Here is a 15,187-nt window from a genome sequence, read left to right as displayed (position 1 = left end):
CTGGCGGGCGCCTGCGCAGTCGTTCGGAGCGGGGCGGTTGCTTGTTGGTTGTTGTAGTAACGGGGGAAGCTACCTCCGGCGGCTGTGGCGAGCCGGGCTGCGGAAGGAAGGAGAGAAGTCAAGCAGAACGCGTTCCCCGCCTGCCCGTCCGCAGCCATGGGAAGATGACACAGGTAAACGCCCGCGCCGGGGCGCTCCCGGGGCTGGGCGGGCGCCGGCCGCGGCACTTCCCTTCTCCGAGCCCGCGGGAGCAGCTGTTGGCTTCCGGGCGCGCCGGGCTCCATCGCTGCGGCGGAGTGGCGGCGTCCTTTTTCCCGCGGGAGCACCTGCGGACCTCCCTGGGATTGGGGGGGCTGAGGGGGTGGGCGGTGGGCTGAGGGTGGAACTGGGGGTCACAGCCCTGAAGGGCAAGGACTCATCGTAGGGTAATAATGTCCCTCGTCTGACGAGCGCCGGGTCTCGCCACGCTCTGCGAAGGTTGGCTGACATCTCTTCCTGCTTGCAGGTTTTGGTTTAACTTGAGACTTAACGTTTTGGGGGAGGATGGAGAGATCTCTTTAGGGTTCCTCCTCCTTCGAGAGTATCTGAGGTTGTTAAGATCCCGCCGGTATTTCTGCTGAAGATCTGTAGGGACTGAGATCAGTTTACATTTTATTTCCCCCCCTTGTCTTATTGTATAATGTGAATGCATCCCGAAAAATAAAAGTTTGCAAAGGTCGTCATGAAGGGGTCGTCTTTGGGTAATGGGATTATGGTCATTTCAACCTTTTCTTTCTTTTCTTTTCTTTTGTTCAAGGTAGGGTTTCACTGTAGCCCAGGCTGACCTGGAATTCACTATGGAGTCTCAGGGCAGCCTCGAACTCACGGCGATCCTAAGTGCTGGGATCAGAGGTGTGCGCCGCCACGCCTGGCTCATTTTCTTTATATGCGGTTCCTGTTACCTCTACAGCAGCAAACATAGTTTTTCCTCCTTGGAAAAAGTTTTAAGTTAGAAATGCATTGTTGGAAATTACCCAATTTTAGTGTCTATTTGAGATTCACATCAAATTTTCTGGTGTTTATTAAAGGAGAGTAATATTAAGAGTGTTTGAAAGGTCACTGATTCCCCCATATTTGTATGACCCTAGGTTGGGGGGGGGAGTATTTTCATTAATTCAGATGAATTACTTTTACTACAAACATGATAGCATTTAGTCTATGTTCTTCTTATACAGTCTAAATAAATATTACGGTCTTGAACCTGGATTTTTATTTTGAATCCAGATCTGATTTATCTAGCAAAGGATTTGCTTTCATTCATCAACCATATACCTTAGAGCACCCTAAAAGTAAAGCCAATCTATTCTTTAGGTGCATGGCAGATCTAATATGTAGAAACAACTGAGAATTAGTAACTTAACAGCACTTCAGATAAGCAAAGGCAGGATGTTTGAATAAGATCTTGATTTTTATGTCTTATGCAAGACATTGTAATAGAAGCTAAACTTCTAGAGGTTGTACACAATTTAGGAATATTCCTTCTCATGTGTATGAAAAATTTACAGCAAAATCACAAAATAGACCACTGCCTTGTGTTTGAGATCTCTTGACTTTCTTGCAGGAATCAGTGCCATCCATATTGTCTGATCAGTGAAACTGCAAGCAATGGTCTCTGAGGCCTGTGTCTGCTGACTGCATGACAAACTCTAAAGGAAATGCCAGTCGAGATGGCCCGGGACCTGGAGGAAACAGCATCATCCTCAGAGGATGACGACCTGGTAAACCAAGAGTAAGTATGAGCACGCTAGTCTGATTTGGGCTTTTCAGGTGGAAAATAGTTTCTTCTCTTCTACTCTTTTTCTCTAGTATCCTGCCTTTGGTATTTATTTTATTCTATTTATTTATTTACTTTTTTTTCAAGGGTAGGGTCTCACTCTAGCTCAAGCTGACCTGGAATTCACTCTGTAGTCTCAGGGTGGCCTTGAACTCATGTTGATCCTCCTACCTCTGCTCCCTGAGTGCTGAGATTAAAGGTGTGTGCCACCATACCTGGCTGCCTTTGGTATTTATTAGCTTCTATCTGTGCTCTAATTCAAGAGCTTATTATTCAGGTCCCACTAGCTATCAGATACGCCCTTGAGTATCAGCTCTAGATGTTATGAAATGGTGGTATATCTCATGTGAACAAACTTTTTTGATCACAGCTTACATGTTAGGATATTTTCAATTTTTAGGTCTTGACAAAAATAGATTTCCAAATTCTGATGTTGACTGTGTAATAATAATTTTCACAGAAGCTTCTACCTTAATAAAAAGGTGGCAAGATAAAGTGGTCAGGCAACTTACTGTAGCAGCTCTGGTGCAGGATAGTGGAGTTTGTGTAGCCTGATTGTTGCTCACTGACTACAGTGGCTTTCTTGAGTTCTTTTAGGTTGTGGCATTTTTCTTGATTGCTGGATCTGCATAATAAAAACGAATGATAGGAGACTGGAGAGATGGCTTAGTTGGTAAAGTGCTTGCCATGCAAGCATGAGGACATGAGGAGTTAGGATCCCCAGCACCTGTGTCAAAAGCAGGGCACAGAGACTCACACCTCACAGGTGAGGCAGAGGGATCATGGAAGCATTCTTCAGGAGAACTTCAGTTCAGTAAGAGATCTGTCTCAAAAATGAGATGTAAAGCAATTGAGGAAGACAACAAGCATTGACCCCGAGCCTCCACATGTATGTACACACATGTGTAAGTGCATCTGCATACACACATGAGCACAAGATGAATGACAGTGATGAGTGCAGATGTTAGCGCTGACGGTAAGGGCTGCATTTCACCGAGAGATTAAACTTTTTTTAATTTGGAAGTATTACTATTTTGACTTTGTTTAAATTTATACTTACAAATATGCAGGAACTTTTTAAGGAGACCTTACAGAGAATGGTAGATTGACATTCAGAGTTAGATTTTGTGGATTTTGAAGATCTCTGCTGTTTTGCTTCCTTTATTTGGCACAGAGTAGGCAGAAGGTCTTGCTTAAAGTTAAGATATATTTTATTTTACCTTTTAAAATTTATTTTTGATTTTTTGAGATAGACTCTTGCTCTTACCCCTGGTGATCTGGAAATCACTATGTAGTCTCAGGGTAGCCTTGAACTCATGGTGATTCTGATCCTCCTCCCTCTTCCTCTCAAGTGCTGGGATTAAAGGTGTGTGCTACCACATCTGGCTTATTTTACTTTGTTTTTTTTTTTTTCCTATTGAGACAGATTCTCATATTAGATCTCAGGCTGGCCTTGAATGTATGACAGTTTTCCTGCTTATCCTCTTTGAGTGCTGGGATTATAGGATTGAGTCACCACACTTAGGTCAAGATAATTTTTTAACATTTTATTTTTATTTATTAGTGCGAGAGAGAGAGAGAGAGAGAGAGAGAATGGGCACACCAGGATCTCTAGCCACTGCTGTTGAACTCCAGTTGCATGCACCACCATGTGCATTTGGTTTACGGGGGACCTGGAGAATTGAACTTGGGTCCTTAGCATGCGCCTTAACCGCTAGGCCATCTCTCCAATTCCTCCTCCCCCTTGTTTTTTGGCCAAGTGGGCTGATTGGTGAGCCCCAGCTATTCTATTTTTACCCTCCTTAGCATTGGGGTTAAAGACTTGTGTGGACTAGCTTTTTACATGGGTGCTGGGGCTCGAGCTCAGATTCTAATGATTGTGCAGCAGATGCTGTTATCCTCAGAGCCATCTCCCCAGCCCATCAAGATATGCTTTTTATATACTTTGTGAGTCACTTGGGATATCTGTGTGCTACATAACCTGAAAAACAGGGATAATAGCTCCCAGGCTACTTTGTAGGGAGCAGTTAAGCCTAAATAGAGTAATATGTATGTAATTACTTAGTAAATTGTAAAGTATTGTACAATTGTAATACCTATTTTTTGTTGGTTTCCCTGTTACATTTATGGTAGATTTTGTAAGGTGGAAGGTTATATTAATAGTATTGGAAAATATTGAAGTATTAAGCTTTGAGGTCACAGTAAATGGTGATGATTTGATAATGTATTTGGGTCATTCATTTTTGGATAATTAAGGGTATAATTCCCTTTGGTCATTGTGCCTTCTTATGTCTTTGTTTTTGGTGTGAGATTTCTTTTTTTTTCTTTTGTTTTGAGGTAGGGTCTCATTCTAGCCCAGGCTGACCTGGAATTCACTCTAGTCTCAGGGTGGCCTCGAACTCACGGTGATCGTCCTACCTCTGCTTCTTGATTGCTGGGATTAAAGGTGAGTGCCACCACCCCTGGCTGATGTGAGATCTTTTACCCATTTTACCAGATTTTAGACTGCTGCAAGCATCATTCTTTACATTTTTAAGATTGCTCTTTTACTCTTTTTCTCTGTCGTTAGCAGGCGTAGAGGCTGAGCACAGATAGTAGGAATGCAGCTCTGGCTCATTGGGTCTGTAACTGAGAAATGCACAGCTTCTGGTGGAACTTAGTGAGGGCGTAGGTGCAGTCCTCTCCTGCCCCGAGTCTCGGTTGTGCTCTGCTTCCTGTCGACTCCAACTGTTGAATTTTAACTGTTAATCTTGAAAGCGCAAATCAGTTTGGTTTTTTTTCCACATTTGGACCAGTTGGTTTATGTATTAGAAGTGTTGGAAGCTAGAAAGTATCACATCATCTAAACATGTTGATTTGTTCCTAAGTTACATATGCATGGACATCTGTTGGGTCTTAGCTCCCTAGCCCTTATTAAGGTATTAGTGCCTTGCAATCCCAGGCCTTAGGGTTAGAAACTATCCAAGCAGCCCTTGTTTTGCATGGCATTATTTCAGAGGACAAATACATGACAAACTTTTATATTTTGCTTGGGTATCACAAATACAAATTTATATGTAGATGTGGAACTCTTTATGTAAGAACTTGATGTAAGGTTTCTACAGTCACTGAAAAAGAGTAACTTTAATTTCTGTCATAAAAGGTGGTCAACAACACATACTGCAAGAGCTCATTGGAGGAGGGCATCAACATGGGGGTCGGGCAGGCTCTGGGGGTAGGGCGTGGAGGCTGGCCGGGGAAGAGCGAGAAGGCGCTGATGGGGCACTGGTGTGGACAGGCCTGGAAGCAGGTGCTGGCGCTGCTTTAGGTCTCCATTTTTGCGTTAGGCGTGCATAGTGCCTCCTCCAAGACTCTGTTCTTAGGGTCTTGGTAAAGTTAGTCATAAAATTGGTCTACTTCAGCAACTGATCCTTCAAGTCCTTTGTTCTTTCATGCCTGAAAAATGCATTTTTTTGATGTATGCCAGTTTCTGATATAAATAAAAAATTAAACTCCCAGTGTGCAGTTTCCAAATAATTTTTTAATTTTCCCCTTTAGCACCACCTGGTGGAAGCAGTGCTACTTTTTGATTTTTAAGAGAAAGGAAAATGCTTACTTTTATTGAAGTCAAGCCTCTTTTAGGGAGCATTGCTTTTAGTGACGAGTTAGCATCTGCCTGAAGCGATTATTGCAAGGCTGTCTTACTGAATTAAGACTTTACTCTTTTCTCTTGCCTTGGATTGTGAGTGAGATTTCTCCACCAGGAATTTGTGAGAGTGCAGTTAAAGCCTTGGCTCTCCCAGCTGTGGTGTGCCGGCGTGCTCCTGGGTCTTGTCAGGCCTGTAGCAGCAGTCCTTTGTTTGTAAGTGTGAGGCACAGGGTGTCAGTTTGTAGCCAGCGCTAGATTGACAAGGACTTTGGCCAGTTTCCAGAGTTCCTGTGTGAGACTTTGTGGTTGAGGCTGTTTTCCTTTATCCACTGACCTAGAAAAATAGTAGGACAACTACATTTGGAAGAGATTGTAGTGATCATCTGGGCCCAGGCCCACGTTTTACAGTTGTTTAAGATTAAAAAACAAAAGCAAGCAAACCAGAAAAAAATCCTTATTGTTAAACCAGGCATTGTGGTGCACCCCTTTATTTTCAGCAGCCGGGAGGCAGAGGTAAGAGTATCTCTGTGAGTTCAAGGCCAGTCTGAGACTACAGAGTGAGTTCCAGGTCAGCCTAGGCTAGAGTGAGACCCTACCTTGAAAACAAGCAAACAAACAAAATTTCTTGTTAAGGTAATTCTCACCAATGGTACTGTTGCCCAAGTCCAAGAATGAGAACGGTGAGATCCATGCGGTGTGTCTGGTGGATAGACTGAACTAGGTTTGGTGTTCCTTTCTTCTCTAAAATGCTGCTGGCAGTTCAAGGCACTCGCAAGGCTGCCTAATTTCTAAAGTTGTTGGCCTGTTTAGGTGTGGCTCTTTGTACATTTGCATCGGGAGGCTGTGTCTTGACCCTGAGATTTGTGGTACAGCTTTTGTGAAGAAGGGTGGTCATGTGAGCTTTTTAGAGTGAATCTTGGCTAAATGAATCATATTTTTTTTCTTTTTGGTTTTTCGAGGTAGGGTCTCACTCTGGTCCAGGCTGACCTGGAATTAACTCTGTCATCTCAGGGTGGCCTTGAACTCATGGCAATCCTCCTACCTCTGCCTCTCGAGTGTGCCACCACGCCCGGCTTGAATCATATTTTATCTTAAGTATCTGATTGATTTCACTTCTCAAAGAGTTGCGGTCAAGTGTTCAATATGCAGAGCTCTGTTGAAATGTGATTATTATTTGGCAAAGAGTAGAAAGAATGCATTCACTGGGTTGATTCACATACTTGAACTCAGCAATTTGTAGAATCCTGGGCAAGTGACTGAACCTCCAGGAGACATTGCCTCAGCTTACAGTGTGGGCAAGAGGGTTAAGTATGGCAGTGTGAAAGTCCTTTGTTTAGTTACTGGTACATCCATGGACTTAGCTCCTTTCCCCTCTGGTCTCTCTGCTCTAAGGAGGTTGATTTTTCTAATCTGTGTTGAAGATTGATTACGCTGATGTTTCCTGGAGATAGGGAGGCAGAATAAAGCAATAGTTCTTTTTCTGTCCTTCACCCCAAATGTCATTGTCTCCAATTTCGAGATAAATTCCTTTCCTGCTATAGGGATAGGTCGTGATAAGTTCTAGACAGTCAGGGCTTTCCATCATTGTGTGACAGTGGTTGGGTCGGGGGTGGGCACATAAGCCAGTCAGAGCCCATGAGCAGCACATTTTGTTTTATACACCATAACTTTTCTTTAAAAGATGTGTTTTTAAGCCATGTGTGGTGGCGCACACCTTCAATCCCAGCATTTGGGAGGCAGAGGCAGGAGGAGGCCACCCTGAGAATAATAATGAATAATAATGAATTCCAGGTCAGCCTGGGCTAGAGAGTGAGACCCTACCTCAAAAAAACCAAAACAAAAACAAAAAAGTGTTTTTAGTTGGGTTCGTTGTATAATTTAGAGTTCCTAGCTCAGCATTTTAGGGGTGTCAGTAAGTTGACTAGAATGGGTGGGTCTATAGAATAGGAAGAAAGTATATAAATTACTGGCAATATATCAGTTAGGATTCTTTTTTTTGTTTGTTTGTTTTTAGGATTCTTTATGTGTGCAAAGGATTAAAACAAAATGAAAAACTAGATGTTCCAAATAAAGGAAATTTAGTAAATCATATTTAGGCATCACTTGATTCTGTAACTCCAATCTCCAGGATCTCATTTTTTCCCCTCAGTCAGGCTCCCACTGACTGTCTCCTTTACCAACAGTTCCAGGCTCTCAATGACTCTCAATGTCACAGACTGTTGTAGCTCCGAGTTCTCATTTCCACCCTATTGTGAGAAAGAGAGCCTTCGTGTATAGACAAGAAGGAAGCACTATGTTGCCAGAGGATCTCAGAACATGTGCATGCCCTCCCTCCCTCTTCCTCCATCCCTCCCCTCCCTCCTTCCTGCTGACCTTTCCACTTATTCCATTTATCTGTGTCTGTTTATCTTAGTTTTTTTTTTTCAAAAAAAATATTTTACTTATTTATTTAGAGAGAGTGAACGAGTGCCAGGGCCTCTAACTAACTGTGCATGTGCCACCTTGTGCATCTGACTTATGTGGGTTCTGGGGAATTGAACGTGGGTCTTTAGGATTCACAGGCAAGCACCTTAACCACTGAGCAATCTCTCCAACCCTGTCTTAGTTTTTTGAGACAGGGTTTCCCTATTACCATGGTGGTCTTGCACTTGCTCAGCCTTCCAAGTGCTGGGATTAGTCTACCACCTCCTGCTCCCATTGGTTTATGTGCCTGTTCCTGAACCAATCACGAACTCAGTGATGGAAAGCACTCATTAGCTGAAACTAATCAAGGCCTGTTCCTGCAGCCAGATAGGATTTGTCTTAAACTCATGACTAAGCATGGGATATGAATTAATGGGGGTCCTTATTCCAGAAGCAAGGGGAAAATTACTATGCTGTTCAGAATTTGAACTATAAATTAATGAAACATTTTGCTATGCTTGTAGGGACCATCCATATATCATATGGACTGGAGGCTGCAGGAGAATTCCAATTTTAGTATTTCATGCTGAAGCTATTTTGACAAAGGACAACAATATTCGAGTAATTGGAGGTAGGTATAACCTTTCCCACAGAGGGCAGATCTGAGTGTGACCCTCACAATTTTGGAAAAACTTAGTGTGGCTTTTACATAGGGCAACCTTGCCCATGAGAAAAATGCATCTAGTTAAAGATTATTTATAACTTGTTTTTATCCCTTTTTTTGAGACAAAGCATTGTGTAGTGAAGCTGGGCTGGCTCACTGTGTGGCCGGGGAGGACCTTGCCCTTGAAACTCCTTCTTCCACCTCTGGCTTAGGCGGTGCTGGGGTTGGGACTCAGGGCTTCCTGTATGTTAAGCAAGCACTCTGCCAGCTGAGCTGTATACCCAGCTGCATTCACAATTTCTTAAATTGTTCCCTACATACTTTTTATTTCTGAATTTTTTTCAATTTTATATGTATGTGTATTTATTTTTTAATTATAGTGAATTACATGTAGTAAAATTTACCATCATTTAGTACTTTCACGGTGTTGGGCCACCGGCACTAATGCCTAGTTTCAGGACGTTGTGATCATTCCAGAAGTGATCCCAGAACCCTGTATTCAGCCAAGCAGTCACTCTCCATCTCCCATACCACCATCAGTCCCTTGTAGCTATGAGTCTACTTTTTGTCTCTATTGATTTGCCTATTCTGGATGTTTTATGTAAATTGAATTACATGACATGTGGCCTTTCTGTCTGGCTTCTTTCTGTTTCTGTTTTCAGGGACCATGTTGGAACATGTAGCAGTTCTTCATATCCTGGCTGGATAGTATCCCAGTGAATAGATGTGCCACATTTTGTCAAGCGTCAGTTGACAGACATTACTGGCTTTTCCTTTTTGTTATTGTGACTAGTGCGGCAATGAACAATTGTGTGTGTGTGTTTGTGTTTTGAGGTAGGGTCTCCCTCAGTCCAGGCTAACCTGGAATTCACTGTGTAGTCTCAGGGTGGCCTTGAACTCATAGTAATCCTCTTAACCTTTGCCTCCCAAGTGCTGGGATTAAAGGTATGTGCCACCACGCCCTGCTTTGTTTTCTGTTTTATAGATTGTGGACATCTGGTGACTGAAGGGCATCTGGTATTGCATTGTACTTCCCAGTGCCTTACAGCACTGAACGTCTTTTTTTAAAAAATATTTTATTTACTTATTTGAAAGAAAGTTAGGGAAATGCATGTATATAATAAGAATGGGCACACCAGGGCCTCCAGCCACTGCAGATGAACTCCAGAGCCATGTACCACCATGTGCATCTGGCTTATGTGAGTACTGGGGAATTGAACTTAGGCCCTTTGGCTTTGCAGGCATATAGCCTAACTGCTAAGCCATCTCTCTAGCTCATGTGTTCTACTTTTAAGTGACCTCATAATGAGCTAGAATTTCATAGAACTGTGAACCTACTTTTGGATTTGATTGTTCCTTTCTCCCCATAGATTCTTGTGTTATAATCCCTTCAGCAAGTGGCTAGGTTACCATTTAAAGGTACACAGTTTATTCATGGTCTCTGAAACCTGAGTAACTTAATAATTCTGAAAAACTCCCTCTTAATATGATCTAACCCAAAATGTCAAAGATGTTTACAAAAAACAAATAAGTAAAGAATTTCCCCCAAATAAGTTTCTTTTGATTTGTTTCTTTTTTAAAATTTTTTATTTATTTATTTGAGAGCAACAGACACAGAGAGAGAAGGACAGATAGAGGGAGAGAGAGAGAATGGGCACGCCAGGGCTTCCAGCCTCTGCAAACGAACTCCAGACGCGTGCGCCCCCTTGTGCATCTGGCTAACGTGGGACCTGGGGAACCGAGCCTCGAACCGGGGTCCTTAGGCTTCATAGGCAAGCGCTTAACCGCTAAGCCATCTCTCCAGCCCATGTTTTTTTTTTTTTGATAGTTGAACAGCTCTCAGTTTATTATCAGTGAAATGGGTTTATAAGCATCTGAGCATGGGGCGAGGGGAGGTCCCTAAGGGGATTTGACATACCAAGTTCATTTCTGATGCTTAATTAGCATCTGGGGACATTCATTCTAGCAAGTAGGCACTGGAGGGGAGTTCAGGTGATCTAGGGTCTCAGGAGGGTGGGTTGTGTGAAGGCTGATAAAGAGTTTTCTAGGCATCTGGCCAAAAGTTACAGGGCTATGGGTGAGCCTAAGTTGAGGTGTGCTGGGCTTGGAGAGGGAGTGGCCTCCTGTAGCCCAGAGGTCCTTAGCCATGCTTGGAAGCTCAGGCCCCTCTCCTGAAGGCTCCAGCCTGTGCCTGGCAGTGCCCGACAACTCCCCCTTTGTTTTTATAATGGGGTAATGTCATCCCAAATGAGTTCTTTAAAATTTACCTTAGGTCCAGAGAGAGTTAGGTGGTGTACAAGGACCTGATTAATAATAACCTTAGCAATGTTAGTTACTTGTTATCTAAGAAATTTGATGAGACGGGACTATAAGCAACAGGGTTACTATAGTAAGGAGGGGGCTAAGGAGAAGCCAAGTAACTAAAGGGTTAGAGAACCAGGCGGTGGGGTCCCCAGGCTTGTAGCAGTCAAGCAGCTTAACAACATTTGATTCATTAACAAAGAAAACAATATTCTTGTCCCAAGACCATACATGCCCCCCAAGTTCAGCAGTATTGAAGTCTAAGGCTAGACAGTTTTGAAGTGTCACACCTGTGAGAAAATTCATTGTCTCTGGAGAAATTTGAGGCTGTTGGTCACTGGAGGCACCCAAAGACAGGTCACACTGAGGCCCACCAGCAGAGGGATGAAGATCTCTTTCAGTTGGCACTGGTGGTTAGCACAGGTGGAGTTTGTAATTTTTTTTTTTTTAAGAGATACCCCTGTGAAGCAATCAAGAGTGGGGAACAATAAGTGGGAGAGGAAATCTGTATGGGGTGGTTACTCCGTTTGCACCAAAGCAGAGTGGATGTCTTGATACAACTGGTCCTGATTATGGAAATAGTAGGCATTCAGCCCTGGTCGGCTTAGAGCTGGCCAGACAGAGACACTTGACCTGCATCAGAAAGGGCGAGGCCTGTCCTTTGCAGAGCCAGGAACTCAGAGCACACACGGAAAAACAGTTCATTGGAAATGGGCAAAAGATAAGAAAATTTTTCTTGTCCTTTTTACCTTCAGGGCTCCAGTCACCCTAATTCTATCCCCCTTTATTTCTCCCTCTCATGAGAAGACACTCTACCGGGGACATGTGACAAAGACATCCGATCACTTACTATTTCCTGCTGAATGGGACACGAAGTGGGGACTTGTTGCAGTTAGAGTCTCTTCCAGAGAGGGGAACTATTTTAATGGACCCCACAGAGTGTAGGAAAATAGTCTTGGAGGAGAACATTGAGGAGAAAGAATAAAAGTAAGGAGTTAATGAGAAGTCAGCACAGAGCAAACTGGTCCTTTTGTGGTTGAGGGAATTCAGGTAGACAGGCTTGGATCGTCTCAGGACCATCTGAGGATGAGCTGGCTGAGATTTTCTTCCAGAGATGTTCATTAAATGGCACAGTAGTATTCAGCATTTCTTGTAAAACAGATGAGATGTTGGCAGAGTTATCAGAAACACACACACAACATTTAACCTTGATAATAGACAGCCATTGGGTGTCATTAAAGGATGTGCAAATATATTTTTTCAGAATTTGTTTATATATTCTATATTTGAAAATAACCCTTTTGACATCTAGTTTTCCTTTATTATAGAGTTAGAACTATGGGGAAAAGTGTCTTAATGTTTGTTTCCCCTCTTGGAAAGCTGTTGTATTACTTAATAGGCCATTCATATATTTAAGGTATTTTTTTTATCTTTGGTTATATATTTCTCTCTGAGTATTTCAGACCATGCAGATAGCCAAAATTTAATTAAGGATTAATTTTGGAGGTCACTAACAGCTCTCCAAAGAGACTTTAGGGACCCAGGAGTATCCCTATAGCTTACTGGTGTTTTCTGTCTGTTAGGATGAGTCAGGGCCGTGCTCCCTTTTTTTTTTCCCTTTTTTGGAAAGTCAGGAGGACCAATTGCTCCTCAGTTGTGACTCTCCTATTTTAGACTCTACACCACTTTTGCTTGGGTCTCCGTACCCTCCCTGCTCAGGAAGACAGGTGACTTACCAGGGTCCCAGTGTAGAAGTGTCCCATCATCTCCAGTGGCCTCATGACCTGGGAGCACAGGCCAAAATATTGGCCCTTTTTGCTCTGATGATTCCAGTTGGCTTTGGCTTCTATGTAGGTAATTAACACACTTAGAAAGGAAGGTACACCAGGCTGAATGTATGCACATATCCAGCACATTTCATTACTGAAATAGATTTAGTTAAAGAATGGCACAAGAGCTTCTAGAATCATTTTGTCCACAATCTTTTAAATTTTTGTTTTACTGTGGCAGCACAAACCACATATAGAAAGTAGGCACATCTTACACTTGAAATATCTAACAGTTATAAGTACAGGCAGAACCTGTTACCAGTCTTGAAAACAATACCAATTAATTTACAAGCAAACCAATTAATTTAACCTAGAAATTGTCAGAAAAGGACAAATAAGACAGTATAAAGTCCTAGCACCTGTGTTTGAAAACATCTTTGATTAGTTCAGATACCTGTGTGGGTACCAACTACCCAGAGAACACTGGAAACAGAACCACAGAGCTTAAATATATATATATTTTTTCAGATGAGGACTATTTGAGCATAAGGCTGTACCCTAAAGTAGGGAATATGTCTTAAGAGTTAATTTTGTTATAAGCACTGGACCTAGATGTCAAAAATGAGACAGTTACTTTATATACAATAGAGCAGAATCTGGTCTTTTCTGAGCCAAAACAGCTAGCTAAATATTAATATGACCCTTGATAAATCTTTTTGAAAGAAAAGATATCATTTGACAACCAATGGTTTTGGCTTAAACTTGATAGCTATTGATTTTATGGACCATAGAAAAATTTTTAAAATTTATTTTATTTATTTTTGTTTATTTATTTGAGAGCAACAGACAGAAAGAGGCAGAGAGAGAGACAGAGAGAGAGAGAGAGAGAGAGAGGGGGACTTCAAACGAACTCCAGATGTGTGTGCCCCCTGGTGCATCTGGCTAACGTGGGTCCTGGGGAAACGAACTCAAACCGGGGTCCTTAGGCTTCATAGATAAGCGCTTAACCGCTAAGCCACCTTCCAGCCCAGAAATTTTTATTAACATAAAACAATTTTATGTTTTACCATGACTTAAATTTGATAAAGCTTACACAAGCTATCCCAACATATTTTAGTCTGAAAATTAGTTTTTTGTTCCTTAAGAGTTTGTAAACAGTTGAAAAATCTCTAACTTTAGGCATGGTCTTTAGGTTTAGCCTGAGAATTTTTTCCTACACACATACATGTTTATCCACATATTTTAACATTCTGATATAAGTACCACTCGAAAAGCATTTTTAATGAGCATTCTATGTCCCAACATTGAAAACTTCCTTCCCAGTTCCTTCAGTCAATTCATCTCACGCCATTATTAAACATCTTTCTTATAAGGTTATTAAGAAAAACTACACCGAATTAATTAATCCTATTACTCACTGACAAGCAAGTAGTCTAAAGACAATTTTATGTCATTAATACCAATAACACACTTGGAAATGATTTTATTAGGAGTAATTAAGGCAAATTTTATTGCTATCTTGAGGCAGGCTGGCCTAGAAGTCAGGTCAGTTGCCTCCTCCTTTTAAGTAACAGGACATTACAACCTTTTATTTTAAAATACTGAAAAAATTATAAATCATCACCTCAGAGAGAATTTTGTTATTTTCAGTAATCCTCTGTGTAAGTTGAAGTTGACCTAGAGCATAAACTCAGTAATTATATTTATGATATCCTGTAACAAAGTATGGCATTATTTACGTAAAACTTCAGTTCACCATAGGCTTTAGTTAAATGTGACCTTTGTTTTTCCTTGCCACTTTTTGGTGCTGGGGCTGTGGTGGCTGGGCGGGTCTTACATCAGCCCTGCCCCTCCCTGGGCTCTCACCAGGGTCAGGTCTAGTGCACTTGGAGGCAATGGCCGAGACTGGCCGAGACGACTGCTGGAGCCCGAGTCTGGCTACCTGAAGGGGAAAGAATGGAGGGGGGTTCCTGGTACTGTTGGGAAAAGAGGAGGCCTCCAGGACCACCAGGGGGCCACAGAAGGAGGGGGTGATCTGTTTTTATATAAAATAATTTATTCATTCTATGTCAATAGCAGAGACTTTTTTTAAAAAGAATATCACTTATTGGAAAAATATGGATAATTTCATTCCAGTGTTCAAGCAGTTACTATTTTCTAGAACTAACAAGTCTTTATTACTAGTACATTTTGTTTACACATTTTCTTTTTTTTTTTTTTTTAATTTTTATTTATTTATTTATTTATTTGAGAGTGACAGACACAGAGAGAAAGACAGATAGAGGGAGAGAGAGAGAATGGGCGCACCAGGGCTTCCAGCCTCTGCAAACGAACTCCAGACACGTGCGTCCCCTTGTGCATCTGGCTAACGTGGGACCTGGGGAACCGAGCCTCGAACCGGGGTCCTTAGGCTTCACAGGCAAGCGCTTAACCGCTAAGCCATCTCTCCAGCCCATGTTTGCACATTTTCATGGTTAAAGAAAAAGCCACTAAGCTAGGTATGATGGTGTACACATGCAATCCCAGTACTTGGGACACTGAACCAGAAGGATTTTTTGGGGGCTAGTCTGGGCTTCACAGCGAGACTTTGTTTACAAACTTAAAAACAG

At 42.1% G+C, this 15,187-nt stretch overlaps 1 protein-coding gene across 1 annotated transcript in view; it reads left to right on the top strand.

Annotated features, from left to right (window-relative positions):
• Positions 1–27: 27 nt before the first annotated feature.
• The window catches only part of Ttll5 (tubulin tyrosine ligase like 5), a 254,825-nt gene continuing 239,665 nt past the window's right edge, over positions 28–15,187 (top strand). The window contains 3 exon segments of the mRNA XM_045154327.1: positions 28–173; positions 1,601–1,768; positions 8,369–8,475. Of these exon segments, the coding sequence (XP_045010262.1) occupies positions 1,695–1,768; positions 8,369–8,475 (181 nt within the window). The 5' untranslated portion in view covers positions 28–173; positions 1,601–1,694.

Source organism: Jaculus jaculus, chromosome 7, assembly GCF_020740685.1.
Source record: "Jaculus jaculus isolate mJacJac1 chromosome 7, mJacJac1.mat.Y.cur, whole genome shotgun sequence".
NCBI classification, from domain to species: Eukaryota; Metazoa; Chordata; class Mammalia; order Rodentia; family Dipodidae; genus Jaculus; species Jaculus jaculus.
The sequence above is the reverse complement of the archived record's forward strand: the minus strand, read 5'-3'. Positions and strand labels throughout refer to the sequence as shown.